The following is a 17873-nucleotide window of genomic DNA, read 5'->3' on the forward strand; positions in this document are numbered from 1 at the left end:
TAACATAATGTGTAATTACATTCAATAATTTAGATCTGAAGTTAAAAATAATATAAATAGAAGTACATCATTACTGCAAATAAAGGCAAGCATTTAGTCTATTGCAAATCTGAATATACAATATTTGCAATTTTACAACTTGATTTTAAGTCTACACAACATGATACAAACTCAAGCATGAAGCATTACCATATTGTACAGAGGGGGATGATGTATTAAACTTAATACACTCCCCTAATAATCTAACTTTATTCATTGGAAGAAAAGTTCGATCTTATAATAGAGCTTATCAAACCTACTTCGAAAACCCAGATTTTCGAATTAGACCTCAAATGATTCTATAACTCAGGTCTCATCAAGGAAACCATGACATGGCAGCAAAGTCTCCTTTCCTGCAATCAAGGAAGCAGCCAGGTAGATCATGCCCTGGGTCCTGCTCCTGAATTCTTCTTAAACAGTGCGTAGGCATCACTATATATGGCCACCAGGTTTGAGAACACAGCAAGGACAATCATGAAAAGAGCTAAGATCTTGTCCTTCTTTGTTGCTATAATGTGGCGATCCCTGAAATGATACCGATGGAAAAGGATTGAGAATATAACAAATAAATATATAGGCTCATTAACAATCTACTGTTTATGCATGTGATATAAGAAAGTTGAACACCAATGTTAAAGAAACGGGAATTAAAATGTAGCTGATATCTAATCGAATGGAAAACAACTCACCTGAGAGTAATAGCAGCAGGAAAAATGAATCCAAGGCAAACTGCAGCAGTTGCTCCAGTGAATTGGAAAGCATCCCAGATGCTGGGTATGAAATTTGCACCTAAGAAGATAACCGTCATGAGTCCAGCAGTAACAAAAGCAAACCTCGTATTGGACAGAGATAAAGGTCTTGCAGAAGGGAAGAGGAGGCCATCCATGTTGAGTCGCAGTGGAAAGAAGACAATGGGAAATACAAGCATGAGGTGAGCAGCATAGCTAACACGGACAGCGTCATTAAGCATGGAGCTATAGGGAATCCCCAGATCACTATCAAAGTTAGCAAGAACATCATCCAATGTTGCATCACCAAATAGAAGGAATCCGAAAAAGCTTATCATTATGTAAACAGTTGAACATAAAGCAAGTGCTGTTCGCACAACTGGTCTTATCTGGGTAGAGTCTTCCAGTTCATTATCTATGCTGTGAACTGCAAATTTAAGCACACAAATAAATCAGATATTCTTGTTATCCTACACCAATGTAAAAGATGAAAACCACATTGCTTAAATCAAGAGTCCAGTTGATGAGTCAACTTGCATACCATTGTAATGGCAGATATATGCAGTGACTAAAACAGGGACTACAGTGAAGAGTTTCCAGAATGAGGTCATATCAGTGACATCAGGTAGCAATCTAGGCATCATTATAGTTCCACTAATCAACTTGACAATTGCTATTCCCACAGTGATGACAAGAAACACAACTGCCAGAGCAACTGATAAGGCAGATGTAAATCTTAAGGAATCTGCAACCATGAGAAGGCGTAACTGCAGGTTAGTCACGTGTAACCAAACAATGAACATGCAATACAAACTATCCAACTTAGATTCTACTGGTAAAAGATGAGGTTCTGAGAGTTCACATGCTATAAAGATTACTGCTAGATTCTATATGATAAACAAATAGCAAACACTTGAAACTTGAAATCAAAGAAAGAAACGCAGCATTCTTGGATTAATACATTCCTCCAGGAAGTGAAAACATATTTGAAATTCCCAAGGAGGTAATTGGTAAGAAAATTTTTCACAGAGCTACTGTAAAAAACGAAATAGTTATAAATCTAATATATTTACCAATTAACATCCACGTTTTTCGCTTTAATTGTGTTTTAATTGTGTCAATACTACTAAGATCTAATGATCTATAATTAAGAACAAGCAAGACGATTAGACAAAATTCAGAAAAAGATATAACACCCAAACCACTAACCAATGCGTTTAAAACATGCCAATGGAGAGAATATGCCCAGTGTTGTGACAATAAGAACAAAGGTACGCCCATTCCACCAGTGTTCTCCAAACCATCCTTCAAGGATACCAGCATGGTGAACTCCACTTGAAGATGTTCCAGAAAGCACATCACCTTGAAGAAACAATAACCATCATAAGTTCATAAGCAAATTTACCCATATTTCCATAACATCAGGCAAGGGAAATCTAGGAAATAAATAAGTCAACAAAAAGGCCATTCTAGTACATGTTCAAGACACAATCGAATATCAAAGAAGAACCAGATATGCAATTCAGTTGTGCGCAATGAAGTCATACCAATAATAATCATGTATACAATGAGTACACCAATGTTGTTGACTAAAACACAGATTTGCAAGAAGATTCTTCCGTACTTTCCAAATGCATCCCCCATAAGACTTCCGTAAGATGTTGTTTTTCCAGCCCTACTAAACCTAAGCAAGAACTCAATTGAGGCATCAGTTAAGAATGCCATAAAGATAATCATAGCAATCCCAAGAACGAGTCCCAGAACTTTCATGGTTGCAGGCAAGGCCATGATCCCAGCACCGACAATTGTTGTTGACAAGTTAAACACTGCCCCAGTAAAAGACGCTCCGTTAAATTCATCATAACCAGCATCTTCATCTCGTTGTTTAGGCAACAAGGGAGCTTTCTCATCAAAAACATGCTTGCTCCTCCTTGACTTCTTCTCTTTCTTTGGTTTTATATCCCCAATTGTCATCTCTTAAAACACCAAAAACTCTCAAAGACACAACTGTATACACAATCTAAACCACCTCACAGGCTAAAACCCTCCTTGAGCACCCTCCGAGAAGACCTGTCCACATAAAAAGTAAAAACTTAGTTGCCAAAACATTAATCCCTTGATAACAAAATCCAAAAAAATTATCTTAATATCCTAACCTGTAACCAAATCTAAACTTTGCACCCTTTTGAGGTCGAAAAAGAGAAGATTTTTCAAATCTTCTACAACAAAAGGTAGATCTTTTCCAAAAAGAACACCAAAATAACCAATGAATGAATTTAATATAAAGGGATTTTTGCAATCAACAGAAACTCATATAATCTACAACCAAAAGGTTGAGTCTTTGATATCAAAAGCCAGCAAAAGAAACGACATATTTCCAATCAACAAAACCTTAAAAACCCAATTTGTATTTCCTTGACTTGAATCAAATATAAGCACCAAAGCAATAATTGAAGCCAAACACAGAAAAGAAAAATCAAAATTTGACCAAACCCAGATAGATCAAATATATATGAGCTTTGAAATGAAGAAATGCGTGACAACCAACAACAAGAAAACTAAGAAAAGACCGTCTTTATGACTCCTCCCAATTCTGGGTGTTTTACTTTGATTTATAAAGAAGCCAAGAGAGCAAAGACGAGAAACACAACACGGCAAAAATATAAAATTAGAAAAATAAATTAACACCTATCTTGCATGATTGGGTGTTATTGTTAATTGGGTTATTAACTGATTTTTTAAAAAATGAAATTAAATGATTATTTTTATCATTTCTTATTTTCATATGTTACTATTAAAATTTATGACAGTAAAGTAGGAAATTTTCAATGAATTTGAACTGTTTTTAAAAAAGAAAATGACATTTTATAGTTTTAACAAAAGCAATGACAACCAATAATGTCTATGTCGTCTACAGGCCCTAAACTTTTGTCTATTTTTTCAAGACGAAGAGCAAAAGAAAATAACATCACAACTATTTCATATACTTTTAAACCAAAATTTAGTTTTTATTTGGCAAGGAAGCTGTTTTCTTTGGATTTTTCTATAATAAAATCTCAAAAAATAACAATTGGCTATAAATTGTAAGGCATGTCATAACTCCTATTCAAAGATGTCATATTCAAAGGTTCTACACAAGGATGCCTCGACTTGTCATCAACACCAAGCAACAATCCCAGCTAAAATTTTCAAACATGTTCAAACGATTCTTCTATAGTAATTGAGCACCAAATCAGCTGCCTTAGTGTAATATACTTGGCTTCCAATGTTCCCTAAGATAATCGATTTTCGTCGTTATTGTCATTAAGCACTGATGGACATGATTAACTCTATAATTAAAATAAAGTAGATTAATTATTTTATAATTAATGTGAGGTTGTTGTTCTTCCAACTGTATAACTGCTGACAACCAAGACAAGGAATGAATCCAAGCCAGCCAACTTATTGGGAGGTTCTTGATTCTTTGTTCTAATACCTATTATCTGATTCATCAGCAAGATTAATAAAAAAGATTAGTTTATTTTGAAATCAAAGGAAGATTACAAAATTTGGTGACCTCATTAGGTTAATAAATCAATCTTTCTGACATGATTTTTGTCTTGGAGGATGGATTGTGGGCTGCGACGATTAAAGGAGGTGGGTCCATTGAGCTCAGTAGGGCACGAAAAGTCGTAAGGAAGTGGACAATGTTCCCATAACTTCACCATCAAAGTAGCCTTTGGGCAGGGAGCAGAGACAGGTCGAAGATTACAAAATTTGGTGACCTCATTAGGTTAATAAATAAATCAATCTTTCTTGCATGATTTTTGTCTTGAGGGATGGATTGTGGGTTGTGGCGATGAAAGGAAGTGGGTCCATTGAGCTCAATAAGAAACAAAAAGTCATAAGGTAGTGGACAATGTTCCCATAACTTCATCAAAGTAACATTGGTGCTTAGGTCATTAGGGATGGGTGAGTGAGTCTTACACCTAGTATTGCAAACTTTTTATATTGTCTCTCACTTTTCAATGCACCCATTGGAACATAATTTTAATAAAAAAAAGTTGAATGACAAAGTTTCTATATGAATCAAGACAACATGATACAAAACAAATTATGTCCTAGACACTTTTTTTTTTTGTTTTGGTTTTGCTTTTGGATTTGCTCTGTTGATACCAACTGTGACGCTACACATAAATTTAGAGAATATAATTGTTTAAATTAAAAGATTATTGGATAAGAATTTAAGTAAAAATTTTCTTATAGTTTTCAATACCCTAGTTTTGATACAAGGAGAGATTACATTATTATTAAGGAAAAGCCAAAGAAATAAGTGAACCTATTTGTTGCACATTTTAGGCTATCAAGCATCAACCCACACTTTTTCACATTATTATATGAATCTTATTTTCGTGATAACCGACATTTGCATGGAAAAAGTTGAAAGTATGCATGAAAACAAGGTCATTCAAGAATTAATTTTAGCAACTCATGTGGCAATATATATATAGTTACATCTTGGACTTTAATTAGGTTTAAGGTTTTTTTTTTTTTTTTTTTTGTGTGTGTGTTAATGTGGATAGGGTTTGGTTGAAGTAGAATATATAGGGAATGGAGTAAGAATGGCATACCACTGCTTAGCTTGCAGGGTTGATGCTACGTATGAATGAGATTGGACAACGATTGAAGCTAGCCCTTCAGGATAAGAGAGAGCAAATTCTGAATGATGAAAATGAAAGCTCAGCGGCACATGGCTTTTCCATTACAAAGTTACGATAAAACAAAGGACATCCTCATAGTCATAAGAAAAATGGATTCAAGGACCTTAGGTTTGCTTGCGTCCGAGTTGAAAAACTATGAGATTCCCTAAACATTTTGTTTTGTTCGATAATTTTTCAAAATATTGTTTGAATTAAATCTTGAATTAGATTGTGTTCAATTATTAAATAAATTTCTATTAACAGTTTTAATGTAATTTGAATACGTTCTAATTCAAGTATGAAATTAATTATGGCTCTTGAATTTATCATTACATTTTTTAAGTTGGATTAAAGCTCAATTTTTAAGTTTTGGAATTTGCTAATTAAGTCTTTGAATTTCTTTTGTTATGCTTGTAATTAAAGATATTTATTAATCAGGTCATATTAAGTTTAATCAAATCTATATTTGATATTAATAATTTATATATTTATTTAGATTCAATTTGATTTGATATTTTAATTTTTAATTTTTTTCAAATTTGATATAAATTAAAAGGTAAATTTTAAATTTACCCATTAAACTTAATTTATATAATAAAAACTTAAAAAAATTCTTTTTTTAAATCAAAATAAAAATTCATATATATATATATATATCTTATATAATATTAATGTTGAATTCAGATTTTAAGTTTTTTTTATCAAAAACTTAACTTTAAATTTAAATGGGATTTAAAAATTATATTTAAATCTTTTTAATAAATTTTAATTTTTTATTTATAATTTTTTTAAATTTAGACCAACTTTCAAGCTTGAATAACTTACTCAACTTTTGAACTGATATACTTGAAACCCATAATTTTCTTTTATGATATCTATTTATCTAAATTTATTTGTTTTTGTGTTATGTAAATAAAAAGTGATCTTTAAATTTTTAGTTTAGTGATTAAATATGTTTGAAGGAACATCAAAAATTTAATTTTGAATCAAAATTTTTTTTATTTATATTAAGACTTTATCTTTTTTATGTAATAAAAAAATAAAAAAATAATTTTTAAACCCAAAGCAAAAGCTAAATCCGAACCCGAATCCAAACATGTCCATTGCGTGACCGAAACAAGGTAAACAATCCTGGCATCATGCAAGAGCATAGCAAAGCGAACGTTAACATGTGTCACTCACTCACTTACTTTATTGTCGGAAATATTTAATGTTTGATTTCTTTTCTTAATCCCATTTTTATTTATTTCGTTTCATCACAAGCCATCCCTTCATTTCTTCCGCTTTCTTGTTCTTTCTCTGCAACTTTGTTGGGGCTCAACACCCTGCAACTTTCCAAAAAGGTAATAAATTTCTCATTTCTCTGCTTTTTTTGGACTTGGGTTTCTTGAGAAACTGATAGAAAACAGCAATTTTCTTTTTTTCTTATTTTTTTTAAAGATTTGTTTGAGTGTGCAAGATGAGCATATTAGGTTATTGATCATGTTGGTAAAAGGTCATTTTTTTTTATTAATATATGGGCAACCTGGAGATGGGCTTTCGGTATTTTTAACTTAATCATAATAATTAGAGAATACAAGAGAAATTGGTTTGATTTATTTGATTTGGCAATGAATTTGCTTGGAGACATTAAATTATAATCACAGGTTAAGGTTCATTTCTTGAGGATCATACTTTAATTTATTTGTTTTTTATATTCAATTATTCACTAGCCGCAATCAAGTAGAAAAAAAAAATCTTAAAAAGAAAATTTTGGTTGGAAAGAATTAGATCGGAATAGCATGTATATATATAGTACTTGAGTGTCTTGATGAAGAGGTTTGTATCTATGGAGTTGTATAGATTGTTATGTCATAAACTTATGTTAAATTGTAATTATTGGCACTAAATTTGTACAAAGTATTTTATGCAATACGTTTTAGCTTTATGCGGTGTAAGAGAATACATGGGATTGAAAGTACATGTTATGGATTACACTAGGTTTATGAGGAATTGGATCACATCTTTGTTGTCTTATGCATTCTTATGTAGCCACAAGGGAGATTTTTTTGTTCCTCTTCCTTGTTTTTATTAGGCAGATTTGTTGCAGTCTTGAGTTTGAGAAGCATGAGCAATTCAATTTCCAAATATAACACACCTACATACTTCTTCAGCATCTACTGAAAAAATTTTAAATTTGTATAATTTTTTGTATCTTTGCCATCTAGAGATGGTCTATGACTGTAAAATTGACAATGTTCTGCACATGTGCATGAAAAGCTAGAGAGACAAAATAGACTGCTTTGACTTAATTCTAGAATGGAATTGTAAACCTTTAAAATGGAATGAAATCATCTCTTGATATCATTTGACCAAGACCCTAGTTCTGTTTTCTCTCATTACTTGCTCTGACAAAATTTTCAATTTTGCTAACTGAATTTTGGTTTTGAATCAGAGCTGCTAACTGACCATTGAAATGGATGCCGATGTCATTCATGAAGAGGGTGTTTCTGGTGATGACTTCAATAGTATGGAACCGGAGGCAGGGTCAAGTAGAGCTGACATACTTGATGGGATATCAGCTGGTGGAGAGGTGGATGGAGAATTAGGAAGGGCTAGTGAGATTCTAACAAGAGTAGAATTAGATTTAGCATGTTCCTCAGAGAAATTGGTTAACTTAAGTGTACTTACAATGCATTTGGCGACTAGGGAAACTGACTTGGAATCATTTACGTCAGAAAAAGACTATTTGCTGGTTGATTCTTTTGAGAAGGCTGTGGAGTTTGATCTCTTATCTGGAATTTTAGATTCCGAGGTTAACGAACTGGATAAGTTTATGGAGTGTCTTGAAACTGACATTATTAGTTCCCGTGAGACAATATCTTCATTTAAGCACTTGGGAGAAGCTTTCTTCAAAATGGAGGATAAGTTATGTGTTTCTGAAGAATCATTGAAGCAGTTAATAGATCAAGTCTCAGAAATTAAGATGCAATCTGCTGATTTCCCAAAGATTTTATCATGTCTTCATGGAAATGAAAATTGTAAGCTACAGAGCTGTTACTAATTTTATTTTGTGTCTATATTTTGCCATTGATTTAATTAAAGAATTAATAATGGGCATATGCTTTAGATTTTTATAACATGGATTAGAAGTCTTTGTTTTTGGTACTATGACTGGGTTTGCCTATTGCTGCTGAATCCCCGACATACCATAGATTATGTCCTAAAGAAGGAAAATGTATGCAAGTTTGTGGAAAATGTATGCAAGTTTGTGGAAACTGAATGCTTTCAGAGCCTTTTCATATTTGACTGGCCTTATTCTACTGGTTCTTGGTAAACCTGCCTGAGATAAAGTAAATGATTCTTTTATGAATCTTGTTTCTCTGGATGTAGGTTAAGGGACAAGGGATAAGCAAGAAAATATTTACTTTTATGCCTTTTTCTAATGTGTGCGTTTTGTAGGGAACAATGAAAATGGTGTGAACGTATCAGAAGCTGACCAATCCTCTAGTGTTGATGCAAAGATAGAAATGCAAACAATTGAACAGCAAAGGAATATTTTGAGGATGCTGGAGAAATCTTTGGCTAGGGAAATTGATCTGGAACAGAAGTTAGCAGAATCTAGGCAAATTGAGGAGGAGCTTAAACCAAGGGTGCTCTCTTTAGAACAAGCGATGATTTGCATGGAGGAAGAGACAATGGATGTTAGTGAAAGGTTGTTTGAAGCAGAGAATGCAGCGGAGGTGTTTATGAGGATTTCAAAGGAGCTACTGGGTCGACTTCAACTTGTTCAGTTTAATTTGAATAGTTCAATTAATCGTGAAACTGAGCTAAGATTGAAGCTCGAAGAGTCCACAGAGAAGTTGGAAGCCAAAGAGAGTGCATTGCGGAAGCTTGAAAGTGGTGATTCTAGAGTCAGTGACTTTCTTCTAGCACAGGCAGACAACTTAAAAGAAAAGTTGACAGAAGCTGAAAATAAGTTCATTCTTGCCGATTCTGAGGCATTCACTTTGCGTGAGAAGATAGAATTATTAGAGAAGCAACTTGAAGAATATGAGTTAAACATGTTGAATGCAAAAGCTTCTGGTGATGAAAGTCGTGAACAACATGATACTTTATGTTCTCAGCTCCATGAATTGGAAAATGTGACTGCTGATTTGAAAGAGAGATTATCTGAAGCAGAAAATAGAGCAGATAATGCTGAATCCAAATGCAAATTATTAGGTGAGGCTAACATGGAACTTAATGAAGAGCTGGGTCTTCTTAAAGGCCAATATATAACGTCTGAAAAGGTGGAATTACTTGAGAGGCAATTGAAGGAATCTGAGATCCGGTTACTGAATGCCGTGGCTTCAGCTGAAGCTAGTCAGGAGAAGCAAAATATGTTGTATTCTACAATTGGAGATATGGAAAATTTAATTGAGGATCTAAAATTGAGAGTTTCAAAAGCTGAAAGTCGAGCTGATACTGCAGAAGATAAGTGTATCATATTATCTGAGAATAACGCAGAGCTAAGTGAAGAACTGAGCTTCTTGAGGGGTAGACTGGGTTGCTTGGAGGCATCTTTAAATCGAGCTCAGGAAATGAAAATGGCAACTGCAAGGGACATAGGCATTCGTGCCAAACTGATAGCAAATTTGCTCATGCAATTGAGCATGGAAAGAGAGCGCCTTCACCAGCAGGTATGGTTGCTTTATCTCCAACTTAACTTAGTTTTCTTTTTCAATGTGGATATGTAACTGAGACATGTCCCCTGTTTGTCATTTTATTGATCACTTTTATGCTTTTCTTACCATCTTTTTTTGAGGTCTTGTATTGTGTAACCAAAAAACAAAGTTCAAAGTTTGAATGAACAACAATTTGGTATATGCTATATTGAGATTGAAAATGATTCAGTCCTGTTTCAAATAGTATTGGTAGCTATCTTACTTTGTTTACCTTAATCAGCATAATAAAGAATTAAAGGCAAATAATTTTTTGGATAAACCTTCATGAAAAATTATAAAACTGCTTTAAACCTGCTTTAACCTTCATGAAACCTTGTCAATCAGTCAATATAATGTATTAGCGTGTGGAAGTTGTTGTACCAAAACTGAATTATAAGTTCTTGAAAACTGTTTAACCTTTTTTGGATTTGAAATATGAATAAACATTCACCAATATTCATTCCCTTTTGAGTAATCTAAGATGCAAACTATATAGGCCTGTAATTGCATTAAAACAAATTAGTACAGGCTTACATGCTGTTAACTTGATTTTAAGATTTACAATAATGGCCATTTAATATTTTTTTAATCACATTTTACTTATTGTACCAAGTAAAGATTTGAACATGTCTGCTGAAGATAGAATAGGCTTTTGACAGCCTTTAATTATATTAGCACTCAATCTGAACAGTAACTATCTTGTTAAGCAGATATCTGGACTAGCTCTGAAAAATAAAATTTTGGTAGTGAAGTTGAAGCAAACTGACAGGGATCCCTCTATAGTTAGGAGCCATGAGAATAGGGGAAATGTGGAGGAATTTTTTTTTTCAAAGCAAGACTCCAGTACTGCTGCTGCAAGAGAAAGTAAGGAAGAAATAACCAAGTTGTCAGCCAGTGGTTCTGAGGTAGGTTTTTGCTAATTTATTTCTCATGTTAGTTAGCAGAGTTGCATATCTAGTAGTACTTGAAGTAATTGTTTCCTTTATTTAACATGTCTTCCTCATGAATTTTATTATGGTTTTGTGCTTTATTTCATGGTATAAAATACTCATCTCGCTTCAAATTTGCCTTCTGTTGTTAGGTTGTTTGAGTTTATGGCCATCTATCTGCCTATTCTGTTAATTTAGATTTTAGGAGTATATGTAGTTGAAGAATACGTTAATACAGGAGTGGCATAAAGGCTCTTCCATCTGAAAGCATTGCTGTTAAAGTGCCTAATTGAAAGTGAAACCTGCTATTCTTGCAATTTGCCTTGTCAAGGAGTTGGTTGTCCTGGTTAAAGTTGCTGTGTTTTCTTGGGATGATGGTTTCACTATCCCAATCTTGGGATAGAATAAAGGTTGTAAATGAATTTTAACATTTCTTTAGAGCAAGTGGGAAAAGCATGTATAAGAGTAATTAAATTGCGATAGCCCATAGGCACTCCAGCTCCTTAATCTCTCTCTCTCATCTATGACTCTATTGAGAGTTGCAAGCCCATGACACTTAAGGCATTATTTGTTGAGACCAAATGATTTCAAATATGGCTATTTCTAGCAGTACCCTGTATTTTTTGCTGCTTGCTAGGATATGTGCATTTTTTTATGTGTATGCTCATATGCCATATATCTGTTTGCCTCAATTGCCATAAACTTTGACATAGTCTTTCCAGCTTTCTCTACCCTCTTGCTACATTTAGCCTGAATTCTTAATTGGTGTAGCCATTTGACCATGCTCTTTTGTTTTGTTTGTTTGTTTTTCTTTTCTTTTTGTTTTAGAACCCTTCTGTAGAAGTGAGATGAAAAAGTAGAATAATGTTTTATGTTTGGAGAGGCTTTTATACATTGATAGCTTATTATATAGCAACTTTATATTTTCTGTATTTGGATGTTATCTGATGTTTGGTTCCTTGTGAAGGATCTCTTAAATGTAACAGCAGTACGCAAAGAAAGAGAAAATATAAAAAGAGACAAAAGGAGAGGAAAGAACACAAGAACTAGAAAGCTAGAACAAGAGGGAAAATGCTCAAGTCTATATTTGATTCTCAACAATCCAAAAACTGATTGACTATAGCCTTTAAGTTACAAATTTTACGAGTTAACTAAAACCCTAATGTAAAGCTGACCTAAAATTAGATAAAGTCCTATTTTCTTAGCTAGGTATGTCTAAAATCCTTAGGTGGTGGTCCTCCATCATCATAATTCTTTTCTTTTTTTGAGTGTGTTCTGTGAAGATTTCTTTTTGCAAAATTGACAGAAATTAAGCATTGCTCCAAATGTTGTTGGTGTGATGTACTATTTGCAGCTGGACAAGACTACTGAATCTGTTGGTGAGTCTGATGTGAGACCTGCAGATGTCACATCTGAGTGCGATAACGTGCAGAGAATAGATGCAAGATTGCTTACCTTCAAGCATATTTCCTTGGCATTACTCATCTTGTTAATTTCAGTAGCAGCTTATTATTTCCAGAAGAAAGAAAGCCCATTTTAGTGATGACGTGCATTCCTCCCTTCTGTCATCTAATCTTGAAAAGGTTTTTACTCATTTTCTCAACTTTAGTTAATCTTTTGCAAATTAGGAATTTCATATCTACCTAACTAAAATGATATGAAGCGTCAAACCTGTAGTATATGCAATCTTTTCCACTAAAATTTTCCTTGGATATATATATATATATATATGTATGTATAGGTATATATATTTGCAGAATTTGCATGATAATGAAATTCATTTTTTGGATGAGGTGATACTCGGTGAAGCTAATACCATCTGGACCTTTGAATGCATAGGAATTTTTGCTGCGGTGGAAGAGTGTTAAGATGCCGGCATCAAAGTTTTCCTTGGATTTCTGACAACTAGTAGAAAAACATAGGCAACCAGCTCTGTTAAATTCCAGGACAGTTAAATTTGGTGTTGTAGATGTTATGGTGTATTTGAAGTAGGCTTTTTGGTGGCTTGCATTGCTTTATTGGTCTTGCAAAGTGCCATAGATGATCTTTCAGTTCTACTATAGTCTATATACATACGCGGGGAAGAGAAATACGTGAACTGTAATTTTTCACCAAAATTTTCATTAACAGTGAAAACTGTCACAAACTGATAAAACGTGAACTTCGTATCTAGTTTCTTTTGAGGTGAAATAAATCTACTTGTATCCTTAATTGTAATACATGGTTTACATCAAAACTCATTGGATGCTTAACATCTAAGTCCTGTGGGTGTTTGCATCGCCATGATGCAGACCTAGAAGCCTCATGCTGTTATCCTGTCAAGTCTGAAAAGAAAGAAAGAATAAGAAAGGGAGAAGAGAACAATTTCTCTGAAGGCAATATTCGTCACCTGAACTTTAAATACATACCACTTGAATGAATTGATGAATCAATTTTTGCCATTTCTTCCCCTATCTATGGCAGTTCTCAAACATCCAAAACTTCTGATACACGTGCTCGCCATGCAAGGTAAGAAGAGCTATACTCTTTTAAAGCTGAATTTCAGGCTGGAAAAATATAGGATTATACGTCCCTTTGATTCTGTGGGCACTTTAAAATTACAAATTACAGAAGCTGTCTTCATGCTTCTTTAATTGGTTTGCCTCTTCCTCAAGGAAAAAATCTATATCGGCCACGTAGCATCTCATTTCATCAACTAAATTAACAAGTTTCCCGTATATCTCTTTGCATCTTGGATGAGCCCTGTCACCTGCAAGGAAAGCATGAACCTCATCTTTTATTTCAATCCAGCTACACCCAGGTTCCTTCTTGAGCTTATTGAACCTCATTATCTTCCTCATATCAGAAACCTTGTCCCACATTCCTGCATCAGCATATATATTTGACAGAAGAATATAAGCGGAAGAATCTTGAGGGTCTAACTGCAAAAGAGAATTGGCCACTTTTTCTGCCACCTCTACGTTGCCATGGATCTTACAAATGCTAAGCAGAGATCTCCATATAACATCATCTGGTGCAAATGGCATATCATTTATGAGCTTTAATGCCTCACTAACTTGGCCTGCCCTTCCCATTATATCCACCATACACGAATAGTGCTCCAACTGAGGAGTTAAACCATAGTCACTTGACATCAAAGCAAAATAACGCAATCCCTTTTCTACCAGCCCTATATGTGCACATGCTCGAAGGACTGAAACAAATGTTGCGTGGTTTGGTATCACATTCTCAGTTATCATATCCTCAAAAATTTTAAGGGCCTCTTCTCCAAGACCATGTTGGGCATACCCACAAATCATGGCATTCCATGTTACAAAATCCCGATTAGTAGCTTTCTCAAATATTAGCTTGGAATCATACAGGTTTCCACATTTTGAGTACATATCCACAAGGGTGCTGCATATGTACACATCCGATTGCAATTCAAGCTTGATACTTTGAGCATGAATTTGCTTACCAAGTCCAACAGTAGCCAAATTGGCACAGGTGTCAAGAACTGTTGCATAAGTGAAGTGATCTGGCTTTATCCCCATCTCCAGCATTCGGGAAAAAAATGTCTGAGCTTCTTCACTTTCTTTTTGCAGTGATAATCCAGAAATTATTGCATTCCAACAGACCATAGTCTGTTGTTCTATTCTGTCATGGATCTTTTCTGCCTCTTCCATCATACCACATTTGCAGTACATATCAACAAGAGCACTTCCGACAAACGAATGCAACCCCATTCCAGATTTGATGATTCTATTATGGATCTCCGTGCCATAATTCAAGGCTTGCTGACCAGCACAAGCTTTTAAGACACTGCCATATGTGAACTCATCAGGCTCCATCGCAGACTGCAGCATGGAAACAAAATGAGAGAGTGTTTCCTCTTCATTTCCATTCTGTTCATGAGCTGCAATAATTGCATTCCAAGAAATAGCATCCCTTCTCTCCATTTCATAGAAAATACGACATGCTTCAGCCAAAGCTCCAGATTTACCATACATGTCGAGAATAGCATTAGCCACACAAACATTTGACTCAAACGTACTTTTAACTGCTAAGGCATGTACTTGAACGCCCTCCAAATACCCTTTCATTACTGCACAAGCACTAAATGCTCCAGATAAACTAATTTCATCAAAACCAAGATCAGACTTGAGCAAAAGTTGAAATAAATGCAAAGCTTGAAAGCCCTGATCACTTTGGGCATAACCAATAATAATAGCGTTAAAAGATTGCAAATTGCGAATCGGAAACAAGTTAAATATCTTTTGAGCTTCAGTGATATTACCACATTTTGCATACATATCTAAAATTGCTGTTCCTACAATTAAATCTGATGCAAAATTAGTCTTCAAGGCATGACCATGCAACTGCCTACCAAACCTAAATGCAGACAACCCGGAACATGACCTCAAAACACTAGCATAAGCAGACTGACTAACCCCAATATCTTCCCTTTGCATCTCCCTGAACAATTCCACACCCTTATTAAATTTATTATTTTGAACACAACCCGCAATCACAGCACTCCAAGAAACCCAATTCTTCTCGGGCATTTGATAAAAGAACCTAATTGAATCATCTAACCTTCTACATTTTCCATACATATCCACTAAAGCACTCCCTGTAAACACATCTTTATCAAAAGCAATTTTAACTGCGGCACCATGTACTTGTAAACCCACATCAAAATCTTCCAAAACAGCACAAGATTTCAAAACAACAGCAAAACTTGTCCGATCAAAACCAACTCCCACCCTTCCCATTTCCACAAAGACTTCAATAGACTTCAAACACTGACCATTCTTCATGTACCCTGAAACCAATGAATTCCACGAAACAACATCCTTTTCAGGCATATCATCAAAATATCTCTTTGCAATCCCCATTGCCCCATTATTAGCATACCCAAAAACCATCGCATTCCACGACACGACATCTCGTTGAGACATTTTATCAAACACTTTAGTAGCAGAACCCAAATCTGCGCATTTTATATACAGCTGGATCAAACAATTCGTAACAAAGATAGTTGGGATAAACCCAGATATTATCAATTGACAATGCGCTTGTTTGCCTGGGTTTAACGATTTTCGTATTGAACATTCTTGGAAAATGTGAGAAAACGTTTTTTTCTTTCTGGGTATTGGTTGGTTTGGTGTTAGAGTGGAAATTGGGATCGTTCTGAAGAGATGTATTTTTGGTGAGGGATGAGACAAGAGGAATTTTGGGAACTTAAAGTAAGAAATCTTACAACCCATGTAAAATTTTAGTTGCTGTCATGCTGTGTCGGGTTTGAGATTTTAAGGTTTGGGGCATGGGGGCCAAGAGCAAGCCCAATTTTAGCTACCCAAAATACGGCAAAACTAGGCAAAGAAACCCATCCCACTATTCAAATGCAATGTAATAGGGACAGCAATGTTTGTACTGTCGCCACTAGGCAAAGGCCTGGCAGCTTCTTTCATCCATGTAACTCCCCTCTAGTTTCTACCATGTGATTTTCTTGGCTTATTATTTTGTTATTGCTTTTTATGTTCCCACATTTTTCTTCATTTTTCTATGCAGCACTCGCTATTTCTTTGCCTTGCACTAAATGTCTCTCTCTGTGTATGAGCAATTATTGATTAGATTTAGACATTTATCATTAAAAAAATTGGTGGTTGATAATATGCCACGGCAGCTCAAATCGAAAATTTTTAAAACTCCATTTCTGACTTCTCTGGATGATCATGCATCCCGTAAAGTTAATGTTTGTTAATAATTTATTGATGTTTCACATTTTCTTTCTACCCAAACAGATTCCAAAAGCTTCAATATTAATTTTTTTTTTTTTTGTAATTTAACACCATATATTTATTATTATATTCAGAAAGCAGCCAGTAAATTTGGTTGATACGCACTATCGGTTTTTGGGTTATGACATTGAAAACTTTTGAGTTGTTTGATTTGTTTCAAATGGTCATGTTTTTAGCCAATAGCAATTCATTTTTAAAATGGAAAATTTCTTCTTTCCTATCCCAGAAATTCCATTACAATAGAGTGAAAATTTAACAATTAATAATCAGAAAGAGTTATGTTTAATTCATTAAGAAGCTCATTTGATCTTGTTCAATTGCTAAATGAGTCCCAAGTTCATATATATTAAGTTAATTAAAGCTAATCAGCTCGATCTTTTACACGAAGAAAGTACAAATTTATTTGTGAAATTAAACAAAATTATTTTTAGATATAAATATATAAATATTAAAGATGATATTCCGAGCAATATTTCATTATAGAAACTATGATTGATATAAGGCCATGTCGATTACATATGTTTCATCATTTTAATTTATGAAACTTTACCAAACTATCAAATGCAATGATGTGAATACCCTATTTATCATCATTGGATGGTCCTGGTAATGAAAGGTACATACCTTTTTCAACCACGAGTTTGGATTTTACTGCCCAATGTGCTCCTATAACTAGCTAGTAATTTTGTCCAATATATAATTTTTTTTTTTTTTTGTGATTTATTATTGGCTCTTACCATCAAATCGCAATGACCTCCACAATCTAATCCAACGTTTGCTGACCAATTTTTTTTCATGCTGTAAATGAATTAAGCCTTCCTTAAATGGTAACAGAAGAATGATGGATAGTGGCTCCTCATGCGAGACGGAGAATTAAACTTGTCTAATCAAACTTTTAGAGGAAGAAGTGAAGTTGCTTTTCTCTCTCTTTTTTTTTTTTTTACGGGCTACTTGTTTCACCTATTCGACAATTATCATGTAAATATTTAAAATCCAAATTGAATTTTCCTTTAAACCATTTGTTATTATA

The 17873-nt window shown here is 34.2% G+C and overlaps 3 protein-coding genes across 7 annotated transcripts; 1 reads left to right on the forward strand and 2 right to left on the reverse strand.

Annotated features, from left to right (window-relative positions):
• Window positions 1–28: 28 nt before the first annotated feature.
• Window positions 29–3356, reverse strand: LOC111283773 (amino acid transporter AVT6A-like). The gene is made up of 6 exons (XM_022872394.2): window positions 2924–3356; window positions 2315–2837; window positions 1977–2129; window positions 1309–1512; window positions 729–1194; window positions 29–564 (listed from the first exon to the last, which is right to left on the reverse strand). The coding sequence occupies exons 2-6, from the start codon at window positions 2739–2741 to the stop codon at window positions 420–422; spliced, it is 1395 nt and encodes a 464-aa protein (XP_022728129.1). The 5' UTR covers window positions 2742–2837; window positions 2924–3356; the 3' UTR covers window positions 29–419.
• A 3200-nt stretch (window positions 3357–6556) lies between these two features.
• WIT1 (WPP domain-interacting protein 1) lies at window positions 6557–13277 on the forward strand. Of its 5 annotated transcripts, none has more exons than XM_022871776.2 (6): window positions 6557–6789; window positions 7881–8466; window positions 8888–10107; window positions 10842–11036; window positions 12415–12643; window positions 12900–13277. In XM_022871776.2, exons 2-5 carry the CDS (start codon window positions 7902–7904, stop codon window positions 12598–12600), a joined length of 2166 nt encoding a protein of 721 aa, XP_022727511.2. In that variant the 5' UTR covers window positions 6557–6789; window positions 7881–7901; the 3' UTR covers window positions 12601–12643; window positions 12900–13277. The 5 variants fall into 5 exon arrangements, with proteins under 5 accessions (XP_022727511.2, XP_022727512.2, XP_022727513.2 ...); XM_022871775.2 differs by having other exon boundaries at window positions 6595–6789; window positions 12367–12643; XM_022871777.2 differs by lacking the exons at window positions 12415–12643; window positions 12900–13277 and adding an exon at window positions 12028–12358 and having other exon boundaries at window positions 6584–6789.
• LOC111283327 (Pentatricopeptide repeat (PPR) superfamily protein) lies at window positions 13151–16624 on the reverse strand. Its single transcript, XM_022871774.2, has 2 exons — window positions 13469–16624; window positions 13151–13384 (listed from the first exon to the last, which is right to left on the reverse strand). Exon 1 carries the CDS (start codon window positions 16307–16309, stop codon window positions 13658–13660), a length of 2652 nt encoding a protein of 883 aa, XP_022727509.2. The 5' UTR covers window positions 16310–16624; the 3' UTR covers window positions 13151–13384; window positions 13469–13657.
• Between the last annotated feature and the right edge of the window lie 1249 nt (window positions 16625–17873).

Source organism: Durio zibethinus, chromosome 3 (genome assembly GCF_047325235.1).
Source record: "Durio zibethinus cultivar Kanyao isolate XHJ-2024 chromosome 3, ASM4732523v1, whole genome shotgun sequence".
Classification (NCBI taxonomy): domain Eukaryota; kingdom Viridiplantae; phylum Streptophyta; class Magnoliopsida; order Malvales; family Malvaceae; genus Durio; species Durio zibethinus.

Excerpts from the sequence above, each read along its gene's own strand:
- LOC111283327 (XM_022871774.2), bottom strand. The coding sequence starts at position 16,309 with ATGGGTTGTAAGATTTCTTACTTTAAGTTCCCAAAATTCCTCTTGTCT.
- WIT1 (XM_022871775.2), top strand. The coding sequence starts at position 7,902 with ATGGATGCCGATGTCATTCATGAAGAGGGTGTTTCTGGTGATGACTTC. Across the intron at positions 10,108-10,841 it reads GAGAGCGCCTTCACCAGCAG|ATATCTGGACTAGCTCTGAA; the intron begins GTATGGTTGCTT and ends CTTGTTAAGCAG. Across the intron at positions 11,037-12,366 it reads TGTCAGCCAGTGGTTCTGAG|AAATTAAGCATTGCTCCAAA; the intron begins GTAGGTTTTTGC and ends CAAAATTGACAG.
- LOC111283773 (XM_022872394.2), bottom strand. The coding sequence starts at position 2,741 with ATGACAATTGGGGATATAAAACCAAAGAAAGAGAAGAAGTCAAGGAGG. Across the intron at positions 1,195-1,308 it reads ATATATCTGCCATTACAATG|TTCACAGCATAGATAATGAA; the intron begins GTATGCAAGTTG and ends TTAAATTTGCAG. Across the intron at positions 565-728 it reads CCTGCTGCTATTACTCTCAG|GGATCGCCACATTATAGCAA; the intron begins GTGAGTTGTTTT and ends GTATCATTTCAG.